Genomic DNA, 22,970 nt, shown 5'->3' on the forward strand with positions numbered 1-22,970 from the left:
TCTTTTATACAAATTAAAAAACTTTGCACTTCACTAATGAGCCTGACGCCTACTCGGGGCCGCTAAGCGGTGGTTTAGCCCGTACTGAGTATACATGACAACCAAATAAATGGTTGTGTCACGGTAACAAAAGAAATCTAAAAATAAAAACGAACACTAAATATTTCAGAGAAAAAACGAATAAAATAAATTAGCCCTATTTCTTTAACGTTCACTCGATCAATCTAATTTTTAGACTAGAAAAAAGAATCATAGTAATAACATGAACAAAGAAGATAAGAAAGATATCAGGAAGACTAATTCTAAATAATATAAAGGCCATGTTCGCTTGTCTTATAATTCGTACTTTTCAGCTTGTTTTTTTTCAGTCGGAACAGTGTTTTTCTCTCATAACAAATCAACCGGATCAATGTTTCGGCTTGTTTTTTCAGCGAAGCGAAGGGGCCAAAATGCTATTAGAGTTTGATTGGAGAGCAAACAAGAAAGCACTAATTACATTTAACAAACTAATTAGAGAGTGCACTGTCAGGACGAATTAGATGTTTGATAGAAAAATAATAAATAAAAGGAACAAAAGAGATGAAGAAAATAATAAAAAGGCAAATTTTAATTATATAAGATGCTATTGGAGAAGAAATTTTGAATACAAATAACACCATTAACTAGTTAATTGGAACATTAAGTAGCTAATTAATGGGGTGTTTTATTGGGGGTGGCGTCTCCGCCACTATCCGTTACACTGGACAGAAATTACCTTAGGGCAGTCCCAATGAAAGAAACTAGTAGTTTGTATAAAATAGGATACCGCACTAAAAAAGTACTGCTTTCCAACCCATGGTTTCTATGAGTAATAATTATTTTCTCTTTCTCTCTCCCAACTCTATCTTCTTTCTCCAATGGGAGTGCGACACGAGCCCGCTAGAAACTGGTGGTTTCTCCCCAATGGTGATTTCATGGTTTCTTGGTGCATTGGGTCAAGAGAAGACCTGATTTCTTCATGAGGAAACCATTTCTAGGATTTTTGCTCTCTTTCTTCATTAATTACGTTGCCATGTCAGCGTTTTGCCTACGTAGCAAGTCATTTAATGAGGATAGAAACCATCATCAATACACCATTAGGACTGCCCTTAGGGCGTCCTCAACGAGAATTCTAAATCGCTAGCTGAGGTGGAAGTTAGGGCATGTTTGGAACGAAGGAATCCAAAATACAGGAATAGGAAAAAACGTAGGAATAAGGTATGATGAAAAGTAAAAAACTACGGGATTTCAAAACACAGGAACATAAACTTTAGGCTGTTTGGAACACAGGAATTGTAACATATTAGGCAAATATGGGTACTTATCAGTGCAAGCTTCAAAGTAGCAGAGATTGGACAGTGACGTGCACAAGCTAGCCCAACGTCTAAGCAGCGTGGTTGTCTCGTACTTCGTGAAGGAAGAGAAAACCTAAGTTCTGATTGGATTTTTGTTTTCCTTTGAAATAAGAAGCCTACAACAGTGTTCTATAGGAAAGGAACCAGAGAATCCTTTAATCCAAACGCTATTCTCATAAAACTTTTCTCTATTTTTGTTTCCTCTACTTTTTCTATGAAAATACTCCATTCCAAACGGGCCCTTAAAAGCAATAAAAAACAGCGAGTGCAGGCAGATCATCAGAGCTGAGAGCCAGGGAGCTTTCTTGAGGTCCGTGCGAGACTAGCTAGATGCGTAGCGCTAGCGCGCTGCTCTGGCTCCTCTGTAGCCAATGAAATTACAGGTGTGCTGTGTTTTTTTTAATTTTAACATTTCTTAAAAACTAATTTTAAATTTAACACTGTTTTATTTTCAAAACTAACCTTCACGAATCACGAGTGACTCGCTGCCGCGTGCATGCATGCTCGATCGCCCCATGGTCGACACGTTTCGCTCCGTCTGCCCTCTCATTCTCAAGCCCGTACGTGTTTGGTACCTCGTAGTTCCCGTCCACCGCACCCGGTCTTGCATGCAGCGCAGCCCGTGGCGCCGCCCAGAATTCTTGGAGCAATGATAAAAACAAAAAAAGAATTCTTTGGGAGCAGCCCAGGTAGCCTCCCCGATGCCCAGCGTCGTCCAGCCCAGTCAGTGCCCGCAGGCCGCTTCCTGGCGAGCGACTCCCGAACTGGCGGCGAACCCCCAACGCGAAACGCCACCGAACGACCGTCCTCTCCGCGATTCCGCCCTCTGCCGCCGCCGTCTCCCCTTGAACTAGAGCGCCGGCGGCGGTTGTCGCCATGTCCGACGAATACGGTGGGCTCCTCATCCAGCCGCATTTCTATGGGCTACTACTCTATTCTCTTGCGCTTGTTTTACTCGGGATGGATTTTGATTGGTTCTCTTCTCCTCCCGCTGTGGTTTTGGCGGGGGATCAGTGGACTTGCCCGTCTCGGACGAGGATGACGAGGAGTTCATGGATGATAGTGAGGAGGAGGGTGGTGGTGGAAGCTCGAAGAAAAAGGCCAAGCAGCACGTGGAGCAGCTCAAGCGGCTGCAGCAAAAAAGGTTCGTCCCTGTCGCCTCCGGTTTCTCTTCGCTGTCAATTGAGTGGAATATAAGTTTTGTAATCCGTTGTTATTGAGCGTAAATTGTGCGGTTGCCATTGTGGACAGTAACTAGTTTAATTGATTCAGATTCCGAAATTGGCTGCAATCTGCTGAGTTAATGTAGTATTTGAAACTGCAGCTAGTAGGTATTTCAGAGTAGGCTATAAAGTGACTGGTTGCAAAAGAGTATTAGTGTAATGATGTTTTTCGCCTACTGTGTTATAGAGATAAGTTGAGATAAGTTGAGAGGTGGACAGTTGTGTAGAGCAATGATGTTTTTCTATGTTTGTTTCATTCCCAATTTAACCATACTGTAATGGTAGTTATGCTGCAAATTTGAGTAAGGAATGCCACATAATAACTGTTTTGACCTATACTGCTGTTGCATTAGATTTAACCTCATGCATCCTCCAATAAGTGATCCCTTGAACTTACACTCTACTTTATGGCTTGAATTTTCGCCTGCACCACTCAAAGATTGTGGAAATGGCATTGTCATAGCATCATAGGCTCATAACATTTGGTTACTCTTATTCCCTGGTATAACTTTCCTTGCTCTTACTTGCTCAATTTACATTCATTGGTTAGAAACATATTCGCTGGTAGATTTTTTTTTTGTCTAGTAATGGTGTTCCGCTTATGATATTTGTTGCTTAATTCCTGAACTATGTGAACTATGGTTGCACAGTTTAGCCTAAGGCCCACAAGGTGCTATACTTTGTTCTTAGAAATAAGTATTCCTCCCCTTTCTAGTTTCTGTCTGTCTGCTCCTGTGCTGCATGCCACCATATCAATGTTGGTTGTTTTTAGGCTTATGTACTTCTTTGATTTGATGTAGGATCCTGAGTTCTATAAATATTTAGAACAGTTTGATAAAGATTTGTTGGGATTTGATGATGATGATGATGAAATCGAGGTAAGTTGGTCCCTTTTTGTGAGTTTTCTATACTACAATGATGAGAGTGGAGTCATTGTTCAATATTACATTTAGGATGACCAGGAAACTGGGGTTGATGGCGAGGAGGAATCTGTATCTAAAGAGGAACTGAAGCATGTGAAACCTATTACAATGGAAATGGTTGATTCCTGGTGCGATGGAGTAGAGAATGAGAAGATAGGTTCTATCCGTTTTATTCTTCAAGCTTTTCGCAGAGCCTGCCATTATGGTGAAGATCATGGGGACAATTCAACTCCGAAGTTCAGTGTCATGTCTGGTAGCGTACTTGATAAAGTTATGCACTTTGTTTTCAAACACATGGATAGTGTCCTCCGTCAGTTACTTGGTGCCCCAAGCTTTGGAGGGAAGAAAGAGGCAATCAGTGAGCTGATGCTGAGTAAGCCATGGAAGAGACATGGTAATCTTATGAGGATCTATCTTGCCAATGCGCTTCATATGATAACAGAGATGACCGATGAGCAAATGATAGCATTTACTATACACCGTGTCAGAGCATCAGCTGTTTTTCTGGCAGCTTTCCCATCGCTCCTGAGGAAGTACTCCCTCCGTCCCACATTAAACGCACCTTTACCGTTCAAATTTTTTTCCCAAAATAAACGGTCACTATAGGGTCTCAGAACTGGCAGAGAGCAGTAGCTGGCAGCTGCAACTGCCTGTGGACCAAACTGATGAAATAAAAAATCGACATAAAAAATAGGAAAACTCTCTCGTCCACTCGTTCACCAGGCCTCCAGAACCCACTCCGTGGCTTCTTGCTCATCCCTTCCCCGTCTACAGCACTGGTGTGAGAGCGCTCCTTCCACCATCCACTCGTTCGCATGCGCATCTCTTCCTCCGCCGCATCGTCCACTCGTCCCCCTTTCCCTCCCATTCGATCAGTTCCGTGCCGCTGCGTAGGGGCTGGGCCCCGTCGGCGCGACGCCACCGCTGTGCAGGGGCTTCCCGACGCCACCGCCACGGACGGGCTCTGCTACGCTGTCGCGCAGAGGCTGGGCATCGCCACGGCGTCACCACGCAGGAGTTTCACGCCGCCATCGCGTAGGCGCAGCGGCTGGACCTCGCCAGGCCGCCACTGTGCACGGGTTCCGCGCCGTCGTCGCACAGTGGCTGGACCTCGCAACACCACCACATGGGCTCAGCTCCGGCCTATGGAGCCCCGGCCCGACTGCCACGGCAATGCGACTGGCGTTTGATGCAGGGGCTCGGCTCCGGCCGGCGAGAGCCACGGCAACGCGGGCGCGCGCGGGCGGAAAGAGCTCGTCCTCGTCGGCACGGAAGACGGAGGCAACGCCTGACGTTGATGGTGGCACGCGGCCTGGACGCCCACGGTGGCCAGGGGGCGGAGCCGACGCGGCGGCGGCAGCCAGAGAAACAGAGAGCTGTGCGAGAGCGCGAGGGAGTGGTGTGGTGGGAGTGTGGGACGGGTCACGGGAGGGTGTATTGGGGCTGATATTCGAAGGGCATTTCTGTAATTTCGCATACATATTGGTTTGTGTGTCCAGGGCTAGACGTGCAAATATTATTGGACGGATGGAGTATGTTAGGGTGCGTAGGTTACAATTTCTGCTCCACCTTTGAGGTGCTTGTTTAGTTCCCAAAAAGTTTTCTAAAAAGTGCTACAGTAACCATCACATCGAATCTTGCGATACGTGCATGGAGCATTAAATGTAGACGAAAAAAACTAATTGTACAGTTTGATTGGAAATTACGAGACGAACGTTTTGAGCCTAATTAGTCCATGATTGAACACTAATTACCAAATAAAAACGAAAGTGCTACAGTAGCCAAATTCCTAAAACTAAACACGTACTGTTATTTACTTCTGTTTGCATGCTTCAATTGTAGGCTCTGCTCCATATCTGGGCTAGAGGACGAGGTGCAATGCCTCTTGTTTCTTTTACGTTCCTTCGAGACTTGTGCATTCAAGTAGGTTCAGATTGCCTTGATACGTGCCTCAAGGGTATCTATAAGGCTCAGGTTCTGTTTAGTTTTCAAAAAATTTTGTCTCCTATAGTAAAAGAGCATGTTTGGACACATGCATAAAGTACTAAATATAGACGAAAAAAAAACTAATTGCACAGTTCTCGACAAAATCGCGAGACGAATCTTTTAAGCCTAATTAGTCCATGAAAAGCCTAGGTGCTACAGTAACCCACATGTGCTAATGCCCGATTAATTAGTATCATTAGATTCGTCTCGCAGTTTCCTGATGGGTTCTGTAATTTATTTTTTTATTAATATCAAAAACCCCTCCCGACATCTTTCCGACACATCTGATGTAACATTCAAAAAATTTCACCTCCACAACTAAACACACCCTTATTTGGTGAACTGCAAACTGTCCAAATCTATCAGTGGATCAAAACTGCGACACATTCAATTCCTTGGAAATTGTGTCAGAGAATTGTATAGTCTGGATCCACAAAGTGCGTATCAGCATGCTTTTGTTTTCATCCGTCAACTGGGGCCTTGTTTAGATGGTAAATTTTTGTAATCTGGACATTGTAGCACGTTTCGTTTGTATTTGACAACCTTTGTTTGATTATGGACTAACTAGGCTCAAAAGATTCGTCTCGTGATTTACAACCAAACTGTACAATTAGTTATTTTTTTTACCTACATTCAATGCTCCATGCATGCGTCCAAAAATTGATGTGATGGAAAAAGAGTGAAAAAACTTGGAATTTTGAGGCAATCTAAACAAGGCCGGGGGTTATCCTAAGAGGAGTTCTTACTGAAAGGGGGCCAAAGGTATCCATTGAACTCATTGCCATGTACTGGAACTTTGTTGTCTACCTATGACCTGACAGTGAGATATTTGCCTCTTGGGCCTTGTTTAGATGCCATCTAAATTCTAAGTTTTTTCACTCTCTCTATCACATCAATTTTTAGCTGTTTGTATGGAGTATTAAATGTAGGTAAAAAAATAACTAATTACACAGTTTAGTTGGAAATCACGAGATGAATCTTTTAAGCCTAGTTGGTCCACGATTGGACAATATTTGCCAAATAAGACGAAAGTGATACTATTCATCGGGTTCACTTTTTTTGCAAAGTGAACGAGGCCTTGTTTTGTTTTGAAAGTCAGCAAAGGACAAAAGGCAGAAAGAAAGTAGCAAATCGTCGAAAAAACAAGTGGAGGTATTATTCACACTGCCACTCAAATACCTACACTGGTACTGTATAAGCTTTGAAATACATTCAGACCTTAAGTAACTCCCTTATTCTTCTCCAATACAGTAAATCCCCTTATTCTTGCACCTCTTTTGTTGAGAAAATCTCACCTTTACAAAATGCTCTCCCCCCCCCCCCCCCCCCAGTGTTAATAGTATACCTTTTGTTGTCCAACACTTGCAGTTTTCTGTTGCTGGCTGCTAAAGAGTTGGCATTTTTCTTCTGCAGAAATCTTACCAGAAAATTTATGATTGGCAATACATATTCTGCTTTGAGCTTTGGAGCCAGTTTAGTTCCACTTCGTTTTGCCAAATTTTTCAAGATTCCCCATCACATCGAATCTTTGGACGCATGCACGAAGCATTAAATATAAATAAAAAATAAAACTAATTATACAGTTTAGACGAAATCCACGAGACGAATCTTTTAAGCCTAATTAGACTATAATTAGACACTAATTGCCAAATAACAACAAAAATGCTACAATAGCATTTCGCCAAAAAATTTGCCAACCAAACAGCCTTGGACCAGTGTTGTGTGCGGATGTAGTTCTGAGGAAGAATTCCGACCTCTAGCTTATCCGTTGACCCAAATAATACATGGTGTGGCATGCCTTGTATCTAGCGCACGTTACTTCCCTGTGCGCCTTAGGTGTGTCAGAATGCTTAATCGTATTGCTGAAGCCACTAGTACCTTCATTCCTGTGTCCTCCCTGCTGCTTGATATGCTTGAAATGAAAGAACTCAGTGCTTGTTTAGTTTCCAAAAAGTTTCTCAAAAAGTGTTACAGTAACTATTACATCGAATCTTGCGATATATGCATGGAGCATTAAATATAGACGAAAAAAAACTAATTGCACAGTTTGGTTGAAAATTACGAGATGAACGTTTTAAGCCTAATTAGTCCATGATTGAACACTAATTGCCAAATAAAAACAAAAGTGCTACAGTAGCCGAATTCCCAAAATTCGCGAACTAAACACGCACTTAGAGGACGTCCAGACGGAGGTGTAGGCAAAGCCGTGAATTTGTTCAGTGTTAAACATGTTTGTTTTCTTTCAATAGATCATTTTGCTATGGAACACGCCTTCTGGAGAAGCTTATAAGGGCAGTCCCAATGGTGTATTGATGATGGTTTTTATCCTCATTAAATGACTTGTCATGTAGGCAAAACGCTGACATGGCAACATAATTAATGAAGAAAGAGAGCAAAAATCTTAGAAATAATTTTCTCATGAAGAAATCAGGTCTTCTCTTGACCCAATGCACCAAGAAACCATGAAATCGCCATCGGGGAGAAACCACCAGTTTCTAGGGGGCTCATGCCGTACTCCCATTGAAGAAAGAAGATAGAGTTAGGAGAGAGAAAGAGAAAATAATTATTACTCATAGAAACCATGGGACCATGGATTGAAAAATAGTACTTTTTTTTAGTGCGGTTATGTTATAGAAACTGCTAGTTTGGACGGCAGTTCTCTTTTCTTGGCAGATCGACAAGAAATCAGTAAAGACACGTGCCTTTCAGGAAGCTTGCATTTATTCTGTGGTCGATGAGCTGGCTAAACATTTGGCCCAATAGAGCTACTCCATTGCCTTCTTTGAGATGTCCTTTATTCCACTTGTTCGGCTCCGAAACTTTTGCAAAACCATTAAAGCTGACAGATTTGGGAAAGAGATGAAGGATCTTATCAATCAGGTTTGCCAAGCACGTGTAGTTTGAATTACAGTATTTGGGCCACGTTTAGGCCCTGTTTAGATCCCACCCAAAATCCAAAATTTTTTAAGATTTCCCGTCATATCAAATCTTGCGGCACATGCATGGAGCATTAAATGTAGGTAAAAAGAATAACTAATTACATAGTTTGCCTGTAATTGGCGAGACGAATCTTTTAAGCCTAAACAGTTCATAATTGGACAATTTTTGCCAAATATAAACGAAAGTGCTACAGTAGCCAAAAGCCAAAAAAAAAATCGCATCTAAACGGGGCCTTAGTTCGGCCGAATAGGCGCCGCCAAATACACTGTAGCTCCATGCACATCGAATCTTGTTTAGTTGCCAGGTCAAATTCCAAAAAAAAGTGCTACAGTATCCATCACATCGAATCTTGCGATACGTGCATGGAGCGTTAAATGTAGGCGAAAAAAAACTAATTGCACAGTTTGGTTGGAAATCACGAGACAAACGTTTTAAGCCTAATTAGACCATGATTGAACACTAATTGCCAAATAAAAACGAAAGTGCTATAGTAGTCCAAAATTCACCCAACTAAACACCCTTACTTGTGTCATTTAATGAACTTTAGCAATCATTCCCCAACAGACCGAAAAGGAAGAACGTTGCAGTCCTCTCTCAAAATATGTTGCTACTCTACACCAGAGAGCGCAGGATAGAATGGATGCTCTGGACGAGACCAGTGGCCTGTTCGCTGATTGATGCTGGTGCTGATTTGAGCTGGCTGGTGCTGGTTTTTTGTGAGAGAAAAATACTGTTGGCTGGCTGGTTTGGGCTGGCTGAAACCAACAAGCGAACATGCCACAGGTTAGTTCCATCTATCAGCTAAGTTCATATCACAAACAAGCATCCTCTGCGATTTAGTTAGGTGCGACTTGTGTTATATTATCTAGCCGCACGCTATACATTTTTGTAGTCTGTACAAACCACAACAACATATGTATCATGATTATCTTGTAAGGACAGAAGTGCATACTGATCAATGGCATTGGGTTCACTAATTCCTTGTTGCCAACCAGTGTGTGTGTGGGGGGGGGGGCTGAGTCCTCAACCTTCTCACGGAGGTTATTGTTAGACTGATCTCAATCCTGAGTTGGGCCCAACGGCCCAACTCGGGCCCCTTGACCCACGCGCCCTGATCGGGGGCGCCCAGCCCACTATGGCTGGAGGGCCCCTGTCACCCTGCGCTATAAAAAGAAGGTGGGGGCCGGCGGCTCAAGACACGAGGTTCACCGTGAGCCGCCACACCCACCTACAAACCCTAACCCGATCCTAGGGGCGCAGCCAGTGACGGGAAGCACCTCCGCCCGCCGCCACTGCACTGCACCATCGTCTACTACTTCACCGACTGACGCACCTCCCCTCTGCCCCGACGCGATGGCCGAGGGCAGCTCCTCCGCCGCCGGATCCTCTTCCTCCGCCCCTGTCAAACCCTCTGGTAAACTCCTCCCACTCTTCCTCTACTTCTCTCTGTCACTGTCTACCGATCCCAAAGTTGTACCCGCTAGATCACTGCTAGACGATCCTAAAGTTATAACAATGGTATCAGTGGCCTACCTAGTCAGTGGATCTCGAGTTTGGGTATACAAGAATCAAATCAAAGTTGTTGACCCGATTTCAATCGGATCAAGAAAGTTGAACCCTAACCCTAACGGATCTGGGAATGGGAAAGGAAAAGAAAGGAGACGGGAGGTCCTACCTAGGCCTACCTGTGCTCACCGCCACCGGCACCACTCCCTTGGTCCGGCGGCTGACCACCGCCGTTCGCCGGCGCGCGGGTCAGAGGGCAGCGCCGCCGCCTGTGTGCGGTGTGCGCATGCGCCTGCTACTGGGCACCGTCGCGAGGCGGATCGACGGCGGCGCGCTCCGCCTAGGGCGAACGCGCGCGCCGGCGATGAGCCACGCGGTGGCGCCGGTCTTCATCTCTCGGGCCGCCATGGCCGGCTGCTGCTGCTGCTCCGCGCAGAGAGAGAAGAAGAGAGAGCGCGTGGCGCTTGAGAAAGAAGGAAGGAGAGCACAGGGAGCCGCCGGTGAGCCGGCGGCGGCGACCCGCAGGCGGCTGCCATGGGTGCTCGCCTCGCTCTGCTGCTCGGCGGCTGCGGCTGAGAAAGAAGGGAGAGGATGGAAATGAGGAGTTAGGGTTCCGGGGCGCCGGCTCGCTGGTTTTGATCCGGCCGAAATCGGCGCTCGTCCGTCGGATGAGTTTGGGCGGCCGAGATCGCTCGGGCCAACTTTTGGCCCAGGCGGGCAGAGGCGGCAGGCCGATTAGCCGGCCCAGGCCCACGTTAGGGCCTGGGACCGGATCGGCATGTGGCGCTGGCGGGAAAGGCCGGCTGGGCCGGGCCGAATTCGGTGTCTTGGGCCGCCGAGCTGGGCTGGGCCGCCAGCAGGCAGCAGCGCGCGCGCGCGTGCGGGAGGCCGTGGGCCGAGGCTCCGCGTTGTGGGCCGAAATGGTTTTTTGCCTTTTGGAAATTACAGTTATGGTTTTTCTATTTTCCAGAATCATTTGATGCATATTTGAATGCATTTTGAATTGAAAGATGATACTTTTTCTGCACAAATTTGTCCAATGATAATTTGTTCAGACAACAGTAAAGTTATTTCTCAAATGTTTCTAGAAAATTGATTATACAAAAGTTAAAGTTTCCGCTGCGTATTTAAATTGTTATCGTTTTCATTATTAAATTCGAACCAACGGGAGAGTTTAATATTTGAAAATGGATAATTTTACTGTGATTATAATGTTGTTATTATTCTGACCAACGTTGATTAATAGCAATATTATGATGTGGATTAATAGTTGTTGCCTACATTAATTCTATTTCTGCCCAACGGTGATTTAGAATTATTGCAAAGTAAATTTTATATTATGTTCTCACCTCATATGAATTGTAATTTCAGGTAGTTCCTCCCTGATGTCTGCCCTGAGAGAGATTCCACCACTGAGGGGAGACAACTACCTTGAGTGGAAGAGGAAGATTGACTTCACTTTCACTATAGCTGAGGTTGACTGGGTGCTCACTGAACCGTGTCCCACAGTGCCTGTGGAACCGGTGCGGGAGGCCAGTGAAAGTGATGAAGCATGGAACAAAAGGGTGAAAGATTTTGGACCCATAAAGATGGCTTATGACATAAAGCATACTCGATGGGTCAGTGACAACAAGAAATGTTGTGCTGTCATTGAGAATACAATTGACCTAGCTCTTACAGGGTCAATTGAAAAGTGTGACACTGCTGTTGCTTACTTTGAGAGGATCAAGAACCAGTTCACTGGTTCCTCCAAAGTGTATGCTACCCATTTGTTCAGGCAATTGACAAATGAAAAGTTCAAAGGAGGTAGCATACGTGACCATATCCTGAAAATGAGTCACTTGGCAAATAAGCTGAAAGGAATGGAACTGGAGATACAACCACAGCTCCTTATCCATTTTGTTTTAGCTTCCTTGCCTAGAGAGTATGAGAATTTTGTCATAAGCTACAACATGCAGCCTGAGAAATGGGACTTAGACAAGCTCATTGCTCAGTGTGTTGATGAGGAGCTCAGGATCAATGGCCAACCTGGTGGCCAAGCGAACCTGGTCAAAGGGAAGGGCAAAAGGCCCTTCAATCCTGGCTCCCCAGCAAAGAAAGGTCCTATGCAACAGAAACCACACTTTCAGCAACAGGGCAAGCCACAGGCAGGTGAAAACTTGTGCTGGCACTGTGGAAAGGAGGGGCACAAGAAGACTGACTGCCCTGATTGGTTAAGAGAGCTCATGAAGAAAAAGGGTGAGAATATTATTTCATTTGTAAATGAATCTCTGTATGCAAAGTTTTCAAAGTCAACATGGTTTATTGACTCTGGTGCAACTATTCATGTTGCAAACTCTTTACAGGGATTCATTTCGACGAGAACTACGCTAAAAAGAGAAGAGGCCATTAGCGTTGCGAATGGCGTACAGGCTGCAGTAGAGGCAATTGGAGATGTAGCATTAGATTTACCTAATGGCTATAGTCTTACTTTGAGAGATGTTTTTTATGTTCCTACACTGCAGCGCAATTTGATAAGTGTAATAAAGTTGGATGATTCAGGTTTTACCTGTAATTTTGGACATGGCAAATGTGTCATTTGGTTTAATGATATTTGTGTTGGTCTTGCCTTCCGACAAGACGAATTATATATGTTATCGCTATGTGAAAGTGTGAATTCCATATGTAATGTGAATGATAGCGTTTCCTCGTCTACAAATGAGAAAAGAAAAAGAAAGCGAACTACAAACGCAACGGCGAAATTATGGCACTGTCGTTTAGGCCATATTTCGAGGGGGAGAATAGAAAGACTAGTAAAGAATGAAATTCTTCCTCCTTTGGAGTTCGCTGAATTAGAGCAATGCATCGATTGCATAAAAGGAAAATATGTAAAGCAAATTAAAAAGAATGCCAAACGAAGCACAGGAATATTAGAGATCATTCACACTGACATTTGTGGTCCCTTTCCTATAAAGAGTGTGGATGGCTATGACTCGTTCATTACATTCACAGATGACTACTCCCGGTTTGGCTATATTTATCCAATTAAAGGAAGAGATGAAGCATTGGATAAGTTTAAAATATTTAAGGCTGAAGTGGAAAATCAGCATAGTTTAAAGATTAAGCTAGTCCGGTCCGACCGTGGGGGGAGTACTATGGTCGGCATACCCCTTATGGTCAAGTTCCTGGACCTTTCGCAAGGTTCTTACAGGAAAATGGTATAGTTGCCCAGTATTCCATGCCGGGTGAACCTCAGCAAAATGGAGTAGCTGAAAGGCGTAACCGTACCCTGATGGATATGGTGCGCAGTATGATGAGTTACTCTGATTTACCATTGAGTTTATGGATAGAGGCATTAAAAACCTCCATTCATATTCTCAATAGAGTGCCAAGTAAATCGGTGCCCAAAACACCATATGAATTATGGACAGGAAGGGTACCTTCACTAGATCACTTGCGTGTGTGGGGGTGTCCTGCTGAGGCTAAAGTGTTTAACCCAAATATTGGGAAACTTGATCCCAAAACAGTGAGTTGCCATTTTATTGGCTATCCTGAAAGGTCAAAAGGTTATCGTTTCTACTGTCCCGATAGACTCACAAAGTTTGTGGAAACGAGACACGCTATATTTTTAGAGGATGAAATGCTGAGGGGGAGTATGGCTGCTCGGAAAATTGATCTTGAAGAGAAGCGGGTGTGTGCACCCAATCCTATGATTCAGGAGCCATTTTTCGAGCTACCTATTGTTCCTGCACCAATAGTGCAAGACACTGTGGAGCAAGAACCTATTGTTGTTCCTCCTGTGGTAACAACAGAGGAAAATGAGGAACCTGTTCAGCAGGAACCCATTGAAAATGTTGCCACAAATGAAGGGGAGCAATCTCAGCCTCCAATAGTAGATGTGCCAAATGTAGAGGCCCCTAGAAGATCTCAAAGAGAAAGAAGGCCAGCTATCTCCAGTGATATATATGAGTTAAATAATATCACTGAAGAGTATCAAATGGAGGGTGATCCCACCTCATTTGAACAAGCCATGAGAAGCGATCATTCATCCAAGTGGTTTGAAGCCATGGAAGATGAAATGAGATCGATGAGTGCCAACGATGTTTGGGACTTGGAAGAAATTCCCAAAGGAGCCAAAACAGTAGGCTGTAAATGGGTCTACAAAATAAAATATGACTCCCAAGGGAAGATAGAGAGATTTAAAGCGCGACTTGTGGCTAAAGGTTTCACACAAAGGGAGGGAATTGATTACACTGAGACCTTTTCTCCAGTCTCATGTAAAGATTCTCTCAGAATAATAATGGCATTGGTGGCATACTATGATTTAGAGTTGCATCAGATGGATGTGAAGACGGCATTCCTAAATGGGGATTTGGAGGAAAATGTATACATGGCACAACCGAAAGGTTTTGTCGTGGAAGGCAAAGAAAAGATGGGATGTCGCCTAAAGAAATCGATTTATGGGTTAAAGCAAGCTTCAAGGCAGTGGAACTTGAAGTTTGATAAAACTATAAAGAATTTTGGGTTTAAAGCAAATGTCGAGGACAATTATGTTTATACAAAGTTTAAGAATGGGAAATACATTTTCCTAGTCCTGTACGTAGACGATATTTTACTTGCAAGTAATGATATGAGTCTACTACAGGAGACAAAAAGATTTTTGTCCTCAAAGTTTGAGATGAAAGATGTTGGTGAAGCTTCCTATGTTTTGGGCATAGAAATTCACCGAGATAGAAGAAAGGGGGTATTAGGACTGTCTCAAAAGGCATACATTGAAAAGGTCTTGGAGAAATTCCAGATGCATAAATGTAGTCCTTCACCTGCACCTATAGTCAAGGGCGATAAGTATGGGGATTTTCAGTGTCCCAAGAATGAGTATGAGCTCAACCAAATGAAAAGTGTTCCATATGCTTCAGCTGTTGGACATTTACAGTATGCTCAAGTATGCACACGCCCTGACTTGGCTTATGTAACCGGGTTGCTTGGCAGATTCCAAAGTAATCCAGGTGTTGAACACTGGAAATTGGTAAAGAAAGTTTTGCGATATTTACAAGGTACAAAAGACCTGATGCTAACATACAGAAGATCTGAATCCCTAAAGATCTTGGGATACTCAGATTCTGATTATGCGGGAGATGACAGAAAGTCCACATCTGGATATGTGTTCACTCTCGCAAAAGGAGCTATATCATGGAAAAGCTCAAAACAAACAGTTACTACAAACTCTACTATGTATGCCGAGTTTGTGGCATGTTATGAGGCATCAGGGCAGGTGAATTGGCTAAAGAAATTCATACCCGGTTTAAAAGTGGTCGATGACATCAATGGACCAATGACTCTATACTGTGATAATAATCCAGCTATAGAGTATGCTCACAACAATAGGTCAAGTGGTGCTGCCAAACACATTGACATAAAGTACTATGTTGTGAAAGAGAAAATCCAGGATCGTGTTATAAATCTTGAGCACATAAGCACTGAAAAGATGCTCGCGGATCCGCTTACAAAAGGCTTACCACCCAAAGTGTTCGTTGAACACGTAGCCGGCATGGGTTTAAGGAGAAGCCTATGATTCCTGGATAATAATAAGGGCCCAAAGATAAAGTATTTATTTATTTCAAACCAGAGATGTGTATTGTAGCTGTGAAATCCAACGGCAATAGACTGTGACGATGAAACATGTTCTATGCACAAATCTGAGATGGAATAAGTAAAATGAAAAGGTTAAAGTGAAAGAGTAAAGTTTAAGATAAAGTTAAAGATGAGATCAAGGGAGAGAATGTTAGAATGATCTCAATCCTGAGTTGGGCCCAACGGCCCAACTCGGGCCCCTTGACCCACGCGCCCTGATCGGGGGCGCCCAGCCCACTATGGCTGGAGGGCCCCTGTCACCCTGCGCTATAAAAAGAAGGTGGGGGCCGGCGGCTCAAGACACGAGGTTCACCGTGAGCCGCCACACCCACCTACAAACCCTAACCCGATCCTAGGGGCGCAGCCAGTGACGGGAAGCACCTCCGCCCGCCGCCATTGCACTGCACCATCGTCTACTACTTCACCGACTGACGCACCTCCCCTCTGCCCCGACGCGATGGCCGAGGGCAGCTCCTCCGCCGCCGGATCCTCTTCCTCCGCCCCTGTCAAACCCTCTGGTAAACTCCTCCCACTCTTCCTCTACTTCTCTCTGTCACTGTCTACCGATCCCAAAGTTGTACCCGCTAGATCACTGCTAGACGATCCTAAAGTTATAACAGTTATCAGAAGCGCAGAAGCAACAGGATAAGCAGGACAATGACGAAGGCACTATTGCTTTCAGTAAGAACTGGTTGGCTGAAAATAAGAAACCCAAGTATGTTCTTCCTTCCCTCTTTTTCCCATTTTTACTTGCTGTGGAAAACACATTATCATAACATTGTTCGGTGCGCAGAACCCCAAAGGAGAATAAAAAGCGACCCCGAGAGGATGATGATGTTGCTGCTGAGGAGGATTGGGTTGAGGATTTGGTCTTGAGCTCAGATGAAGAGGATGGCAACAATCAGGAACCAGAGGATGGTTTCGTTCCGGTTGAAGCTGATAGTGATGAAGACTTTGTAGACCCTGACAGTGAATATAAGAAACAAAAGAAGGCGAAGCTGAAGAAGAGGAACAAGCGCCAGCCATTGTCGCGCAAGGCGTCCTCGAGAACAAAAAGGAATTCACATCCCAAGAAGAAGACCAGGCATTAGTTATGCTTAATAAGACTTGGCAAAGATGCTGCTTTTTTTTGTGATGTGTGCTTCCGGCTGATAAAAACATTGTCTCGAGTGAAAAAAATGTTATATTTTCAAGAAAACTTTCAAGTCCTCTCTTTTTTTTTTTTTGGTAAAGTACACTTTCCAACCCTCAACTCGCGCCGAAGTTCGATTTTCAACCTTCAACTATGAAACCGGTTAAGAAACACCCTCCAACTATCAAAACCGGACAAATTTGGTCATCGGCTGGTTTCAAAAGCGGTTTTCTATTTTCGGGAGGCGCCAAAATTTTATATTATTTTTTGAGCATCTTAACGTCCTCAAATAAAAAAACTCAAAACTATAAAGTTGTAGATGTCATTGAGAGCTACAACTTTGGTATAAAAAATATTTTCATTTAACTCCATACAAATAATATATTAGTGCTCTAATGCGGCATCTAATGCGGCAAGCGCTAGTAGACGATTATTATAGTACTGAAATTTTATATTATTTTTTCGAGCATCTTACTGTCCTCAGATGAAAAAAAAAACTATAAAGTTGTAGATCTTATCGAGGTCTACAATTTACATATAAAAATTATCTTCATCCGACATCGTATTGAAGGGGTTTCTATTTTTTAAAATTTGAGTTTCGTCACGCCACAGTATTATTTTGTCGCGTGACGAGACTCAAATTTCAAAAAATAGAAAACCCTTCAATACGATGTCGGATGAAGATAATTTTTATATGTAAATTATAGACCTCGATGAGATCTACAACTTTATAGCTTTAATGTTTTTCATTGGAGGACAGTAAGATGCTCCAAAAAATAATATAAAATTTCAGCACCATAATAATCGCCTACTAGCGCTTGTCGCATTAGAACACTAATATATTATTTGTATGGAGTTAAATAAAAATACTTTTTAAACCAAAGTTGTAGCTCTCAATGAGATCTACAACTTTGTAGTTTTGAGTTTTTTTATTTAAGGACGTTAAGATGCTCAAAAAAATAATATAAAATTTCGACGCCTCAAGCATAACGAAGACACTGAAATGTTTGGACGGGATATGGTTTGGTGCCTGGCCTCTCAAGTTTGTGCAAGTCCTTGCCTCAAATAGTCAAATCCATCCGGTTGCTCCTCAGAAGTCGCCACCAGTCAGGAAGCGAAAGACCGAATCGTGACTGACATATCTGTAACTCCCCAGGCCCGCACACAACACAGACCCCACTCTATTGAGAGGTGGGCTTCACCTACGTAGCAACTTGTTTATGTTTTTATTCTCGCTTCATGCAAAACAGTTAACCAAAGATTATTACGCTTTCTTGGCCACTTATTTAAGCTGGTTCGACGGACTCAGAATTCAAAGAATCCACAGGGTACTAGACTTCGGTGCTACAGTGTTTTCGTAGCTACAGTACTTAATACTACAGTGCCGGATTCGGCCCGGCCAACTTGACCTAATAATAGGCTGGGTCTCATATCCACCCACCCTCAATGGATTCGAGATCCTCGTTGAACTATCGAACCAGCTTACCCATACGGAACAAATGCTCAGGATCGACTCTTTTGACCCACATCCGTATTCCCAGCTCCCCACCCAAGTGACATACTCTTGCAGAGCCATGCGCAGCCTGTCCGAGCTTCTGAGCCATACGTCCGTGAAACTGCGAGAGTGCTCTGAATACCATTTGTAATACCCTAGACCAGGCGCACGGCACAAGCCCCACTCTACCAAGGGGTGGGCTTCACCTACGTAGCAACTCACTTACGCTTTCGTTCTCACTTCGCGCAAAATGGTTAACCGAAGATTATTACGCGTCCTTTGCGTAACTTTTTAAGGTGGTTCACGGTTGGGTGAACTTATAAATTAACTTCGACGGTACAGTGTTCTCTGCAGTTGCAGCCTCGGTGCTACAGTACCCGGATTCAGTCCGGCCCAACTTGGCCCAATGGACTGGGTCTCACAAAGTCGTTCACCATTACAGATGGCATTTCCAAAATACAAGAGTTATACACAACACAACCTTGCATTCGAGTTACGCCTCCCTGTGCCTGCATCGAAGCATCGATCGCCCGGTCGATCCCCAATCAAAGCAATAATCTAGCATGCACAGGGCCGCCCTAGCACTTCTTGCCGACGCGGCAGTTGAGCGCGCCGGCGTACCTGGTGAGCGACTCGGCGTACTGGCCGCCCTTGGCTTGGATGAGGTCGAGCCTGTCGAACCGGCGCTCGTTCTGGCCGCCGGACTGGTTGAAGAAGGCCCCGTTGAGGAACAGGTCGTCCTGCGACTTCCACACCCAGTCCTTGTACTGGCTGTACGGCGTGTACTCCCGCTTGGTCACCTCCTTGAAGTTCCCGCCGTCGACGGCGCGGAAGCGGTTCCCCTGGCTGATGATGGTGGGGTTCTGGCTGCCGCCGATGGCGTACATGAGCCAGTGCGTGTAGTCGTTGTTCACCACGTGGAAGAAGCCGTAGCGGCAGCGGGGCATCCGCTGCACCAGCCCCTTGCCGAAGTGGTTGAACGCCACGGTGACCTGCATCATCTTGTCCTTGACGGCGTTGTCGCTGGCCCCGAACAGCATCACGTGGTCGTGCTTGGTGAAGTGGCCGTTGGAGATGGTCACGGCGGTGGAGCCGTCCACCACGTCCACCAGCCCGTCGGCGCAGCTGCGCATCGACACGTGGTCGATCCAGATGTCGCTGGACCCCATCACGGAGATGCCGTCGCCGTCGCTCTCCCCGCGGACGCCCGAGTGGTGCTTCGAGTCCCTGATCACGCCGCCGCCGCGCGGGACGGCGTCGTGGATGTGCAGGTTGTGGAGGATCACGTTGTGCACGTTCTGCAGCGTGATCTGCGCGCCCATGATGTGCACCTGCGCGCCGCGACCGTCGATGGTCTTGTCGCTGCTGACGATCAGCTCCTTGCAGAGGTTGATCACCATGCCGCGCGCGAACGTGATCCACAGCGGGCGGTCCTGGATCACGGCGTACCGGAGCGTGCCCTTCCTGGGGACGACGAGGTTGGCGGGGTCGTCGCGGGGGTCGGTCACCACGTAGATCCTGCCGGCGAGCCCGCCCGTGGCCCTGTGGCCGAAGCCCATGGCGCACCTGGCGAGGCGCTTGCGGTTGCGCGCCCAGTCGCCGCGGCACCGCCAGCACTGGTCGATCGGGTTGGTCACCGTGCAGGGGCCCCGCGCCTTGTGCGCCAGGGACCGTGACCGCGTCGACGTCGCCGTCGCCCTGCGCACGCCGTCGTTGAAGCGCTCCATGACGGCGACTGGGTCGCTCACGTACGCCGCGCGGTTGTACGCGTGCGCCACCTCGGCGCGCTCCGCCCAGTACTCCTGGTTGGCGGTGACGTTGACGAGCTGCGCGTACGCCTTGTCGATGGCGGCGTCGGTCGTCGGCGTCTCCGCGGCGGCGGTGGCAGCCACGGCGGCGAGGAGGTAGAGGAGGATGGACAGGGGGCTCCTCACGACGGCGGAGCCCGCCATTTCTAATGATCGATTCTAGCTGCTCTATATAATTATTAAATGGGTTGGGGCTCGATCGATGGTGAGCGTGAGCCCCGGGGGCGACGTGCGCCGGCTTATTGGCTCACCGCGGTGAGTGGCTCAGGCCTCAGGGAGAAGTGTTACTTCTTCCAAAGGATGCTGAGCCCTCCCGGGTGAGCGGACATAGGCGAGGTGGAGGAGAGGGAGGGAGCCGGCGCGGTGGAGCGCTTGTGGTCGGTCCTCTTATAGCGCGCGGTGGGGAGGCGGAAGTGCGTCTCGCCGTGATCCGCGCGCGGCTGCTGCGCGCAGCCGCTCGCCGGGTTTGGCGGCGAGCGTCCGCGTCCCTGGCACCCTGGCAGGCGAGAGCTGCTGGACGTACGGGCTTGGTGGGACAGGAGAGTTGCCCTTTGCGCGTGCATGGATGGACATGGACGCATGCGTGGCTTCTGGCAGTTGACACACATGCCGAGCATTTGGAATGGCTTGTGAGCTGGTAAGTGGTTGGGGATGAACGATGGTGTTGACAGCGTGAATGTTTGATTGGTGATTGGGTCCTTCCCATGACACTGAGAAAGGGGATGTGGCGCTAACCCTTTGGCAGAAACATGGTAGAAAATTTAAAACTTTTTTTGGTATAAGGATAGAAAAATTAAAACTTTGACAATAATTTGTTTGTCAGGAGTAACATTTGCGCAACCGTATATATACATTCATTAGACATCATAACTTTATCTTCTTATAAACAATTATAGCCCAAGTTGTACATGATCATATAGCCAGAAATATAACGCTTCCTCCGTCCATAAAAAATGTAACGATTTAAAGTTTGACCAAAATAATAAAAAAAATATATCAATATTCATGATTCAAAATAAATATTATTGAATTAATCATGAAATATATATTCGTAGCAAATCTAGTTAGAGACATAAATGTTAATACTATTTAATATAAAGTTAAGTTATGTTAGTTTGACTTGTTTAAATCCCATAGTTGCATACTTTTTGACGCGGAGAGAGTATATTTTTTATGTGAGGGAGTAGTTTGACTTCTAATCCGTGCAAGAAATCAGTAGGTGCACATATATCTTTTTCGTTTTTGCTAATACCATGTGTACATGATAACTTCAGTTTGGCTTCTTAGTACTGTATAAGAGTTATCTCTCCTCTCTAATTAGGCTCTTCCACTAGACCGAATACAACAAACTAGTGAAACGATTGTATAATTTTATCCATTAGAAAAAGGAGTAGATATATTAGGAATTTTTAGACAACAACCTTACATAATCAACTAGTACATTTAAAAGAAACAATTCATATTTTTCTATAGCCAGTCAATGGAAAAAATTGTATGTTGCATGAAAAACAATAATAAATCAGACATTGAGATACAGGAGCAGTGTTTAAAAACATTTATATAAAGAAAGAACTAGAATTTGAAAAAAATACAAAGATATACAAAAAGAGCCTTAGTATAGTGTGAATGTATTACCATGTTCGATGTCCTTGGTTCAAAAGAAATCCAAACACTCTATTAAGTATTAACCATGTGGATCTTGTGGCCTTTTTGCAATTATGTCCATGTTACGGCCTGCAAAGGCATCTTTCTTTTGCAATCTCCTAGAACTAAAAAGAATAAAGTGTGAATATTTTTTGGTGCGACATTTGTTTTAGTTCGTCCATCTGCCCACGCCTGCGATCCCACGACATCTTAATTACTGATTGATCGTGACATTCTCCTTGATTGAATATTGTCTGTCATGTGATAGAGGAATCACGGCAAAATAGGAAGTAGAAAATTATTGTGCTATTCATATACACATTGCATGTTTGTATGCACCAGCATACATGGCAACGAGCAAAAGGAAAGATAATTAACACAGAAGGAAAGAGAATTAAGACAAAATGAACCTCTTTACATTTCTGAGAACCTTGCCAAATCTGCCTACATTTAATTACTTCCCCTCTTTGCAGTTGCAAAAGGGACAGCTTTTTCCTCCTTTCATTTGGTTTCACGCTCACGTGTTCCATCGCCCTCGCTTGCTGTTTCTTGCGTGAACCATAGTTGATGTCATCTGTCTTTCATGGCTCAGCCTCCCAATCCCAAGAGAAGGTCCCTACCTCTCCCTGACTGGAGATCCGGCCTGCCAGAGGATCTCCTCGAGTCCATCGGGCAGCGTCTCGCGTCAGGCCACGACGCGCTGTCCTTCCGATCCGCTTGCTCCCCATGGCGCGCCGCCGTCCCGTTCGTGACCTTCGGGCCGCTCCTGCTGCTCCCGTTTGACCCCGACTCGGACCGCATCGGCTTCTACTGCGTCCCGGAGAAGAAGGTCTTGTCCAAGACGCTGCCCGACGTGCGCGGCAAGGTGGCGTGCGGCTCCTCGTATGGGTGGCTGGCGCTCATGGACGAGGCGGCGTCCGTGACGCTGCTGAATCCATTCGTCGGTGCCCGTGCCCCCCCCCCCGCGTTGAGCTCCCGCCAGCAGGCGAACACGTCGTGGCGGCGTCCTCATCGAAATGCGTGTCTAGGGTCCACGACCGGTGGGTCCTCCATCCCACCAACGGCTACGGGGACGCGGATGCCGCAGGTAGAGCCATCAAGCTAGAAGACATGAGGGACGTGTTCTTCCGTGAGATCGTGCTCTCGGCGCCGCCTGACGCCGTCGGCCGCGAGTGCGTGGCCATGGCCATGCTTGGGTGCTCCACGAAGGTCGCGTTCTACCGGGTTGGAGTCGACAGCGCATGGACGCTGCTCGACACCAAACTGAAGTTCTCCGTGGGGTCCATCGTCCACTATCAAGACAAGTTCTTGGCGATCGACTGCACTAGAG

The 22,970-nt window shown here is 45.7% G+C and overlaps 1 protein-coding gene and 1 pseudogene across 1 annotated transcript; one reads left to right on the plus strand and one right to left on the minus strand.

Annotated features, from left to right (window-relative positions):
• Positions 1-2,068: 2,068 nt before the first annotated feature.
• Positions 2,069-16,703, plus strand: LOC136523067 (nucleolar complex protein 2 homolog; annotated as a pseudogene).
• Positions 16,704-18,476: 1,773 nt separating this feature from the next.
• On the minus strand, positions 18,477-20,350 carry LOC136522494 (pectate lyase-like). Its single transcript, XM_066516308.1, has one exon. The coding sequence runs from the start codon at positions 20,138-20,140 to the stop codon at positions 18,767-18,769; it is 1,374 nt and encodes a 457-aa protein (XP_066372405.1). The 5' UTR covers positions 20,141-20,350; the 3' UTR covers positions 18,477-18,766.
• Positions 20,351-22,970: the final 2,620 nt, after the last annotated feature.

Source organism: Miscanthus floridulus, chromosome 18 (genome assembly GCF_019320115.1).
Source record: "Miscanthus floridulus cultivar M001 chromosome 18, ASM1932011v1, whole genome shotgun sequence".
NCBI lineage: Eukaryota > Viridiplantae > Streptophyta > Magnoliopsida > Poales > Poaceae > Miscanthus > Miscanthus floridulus.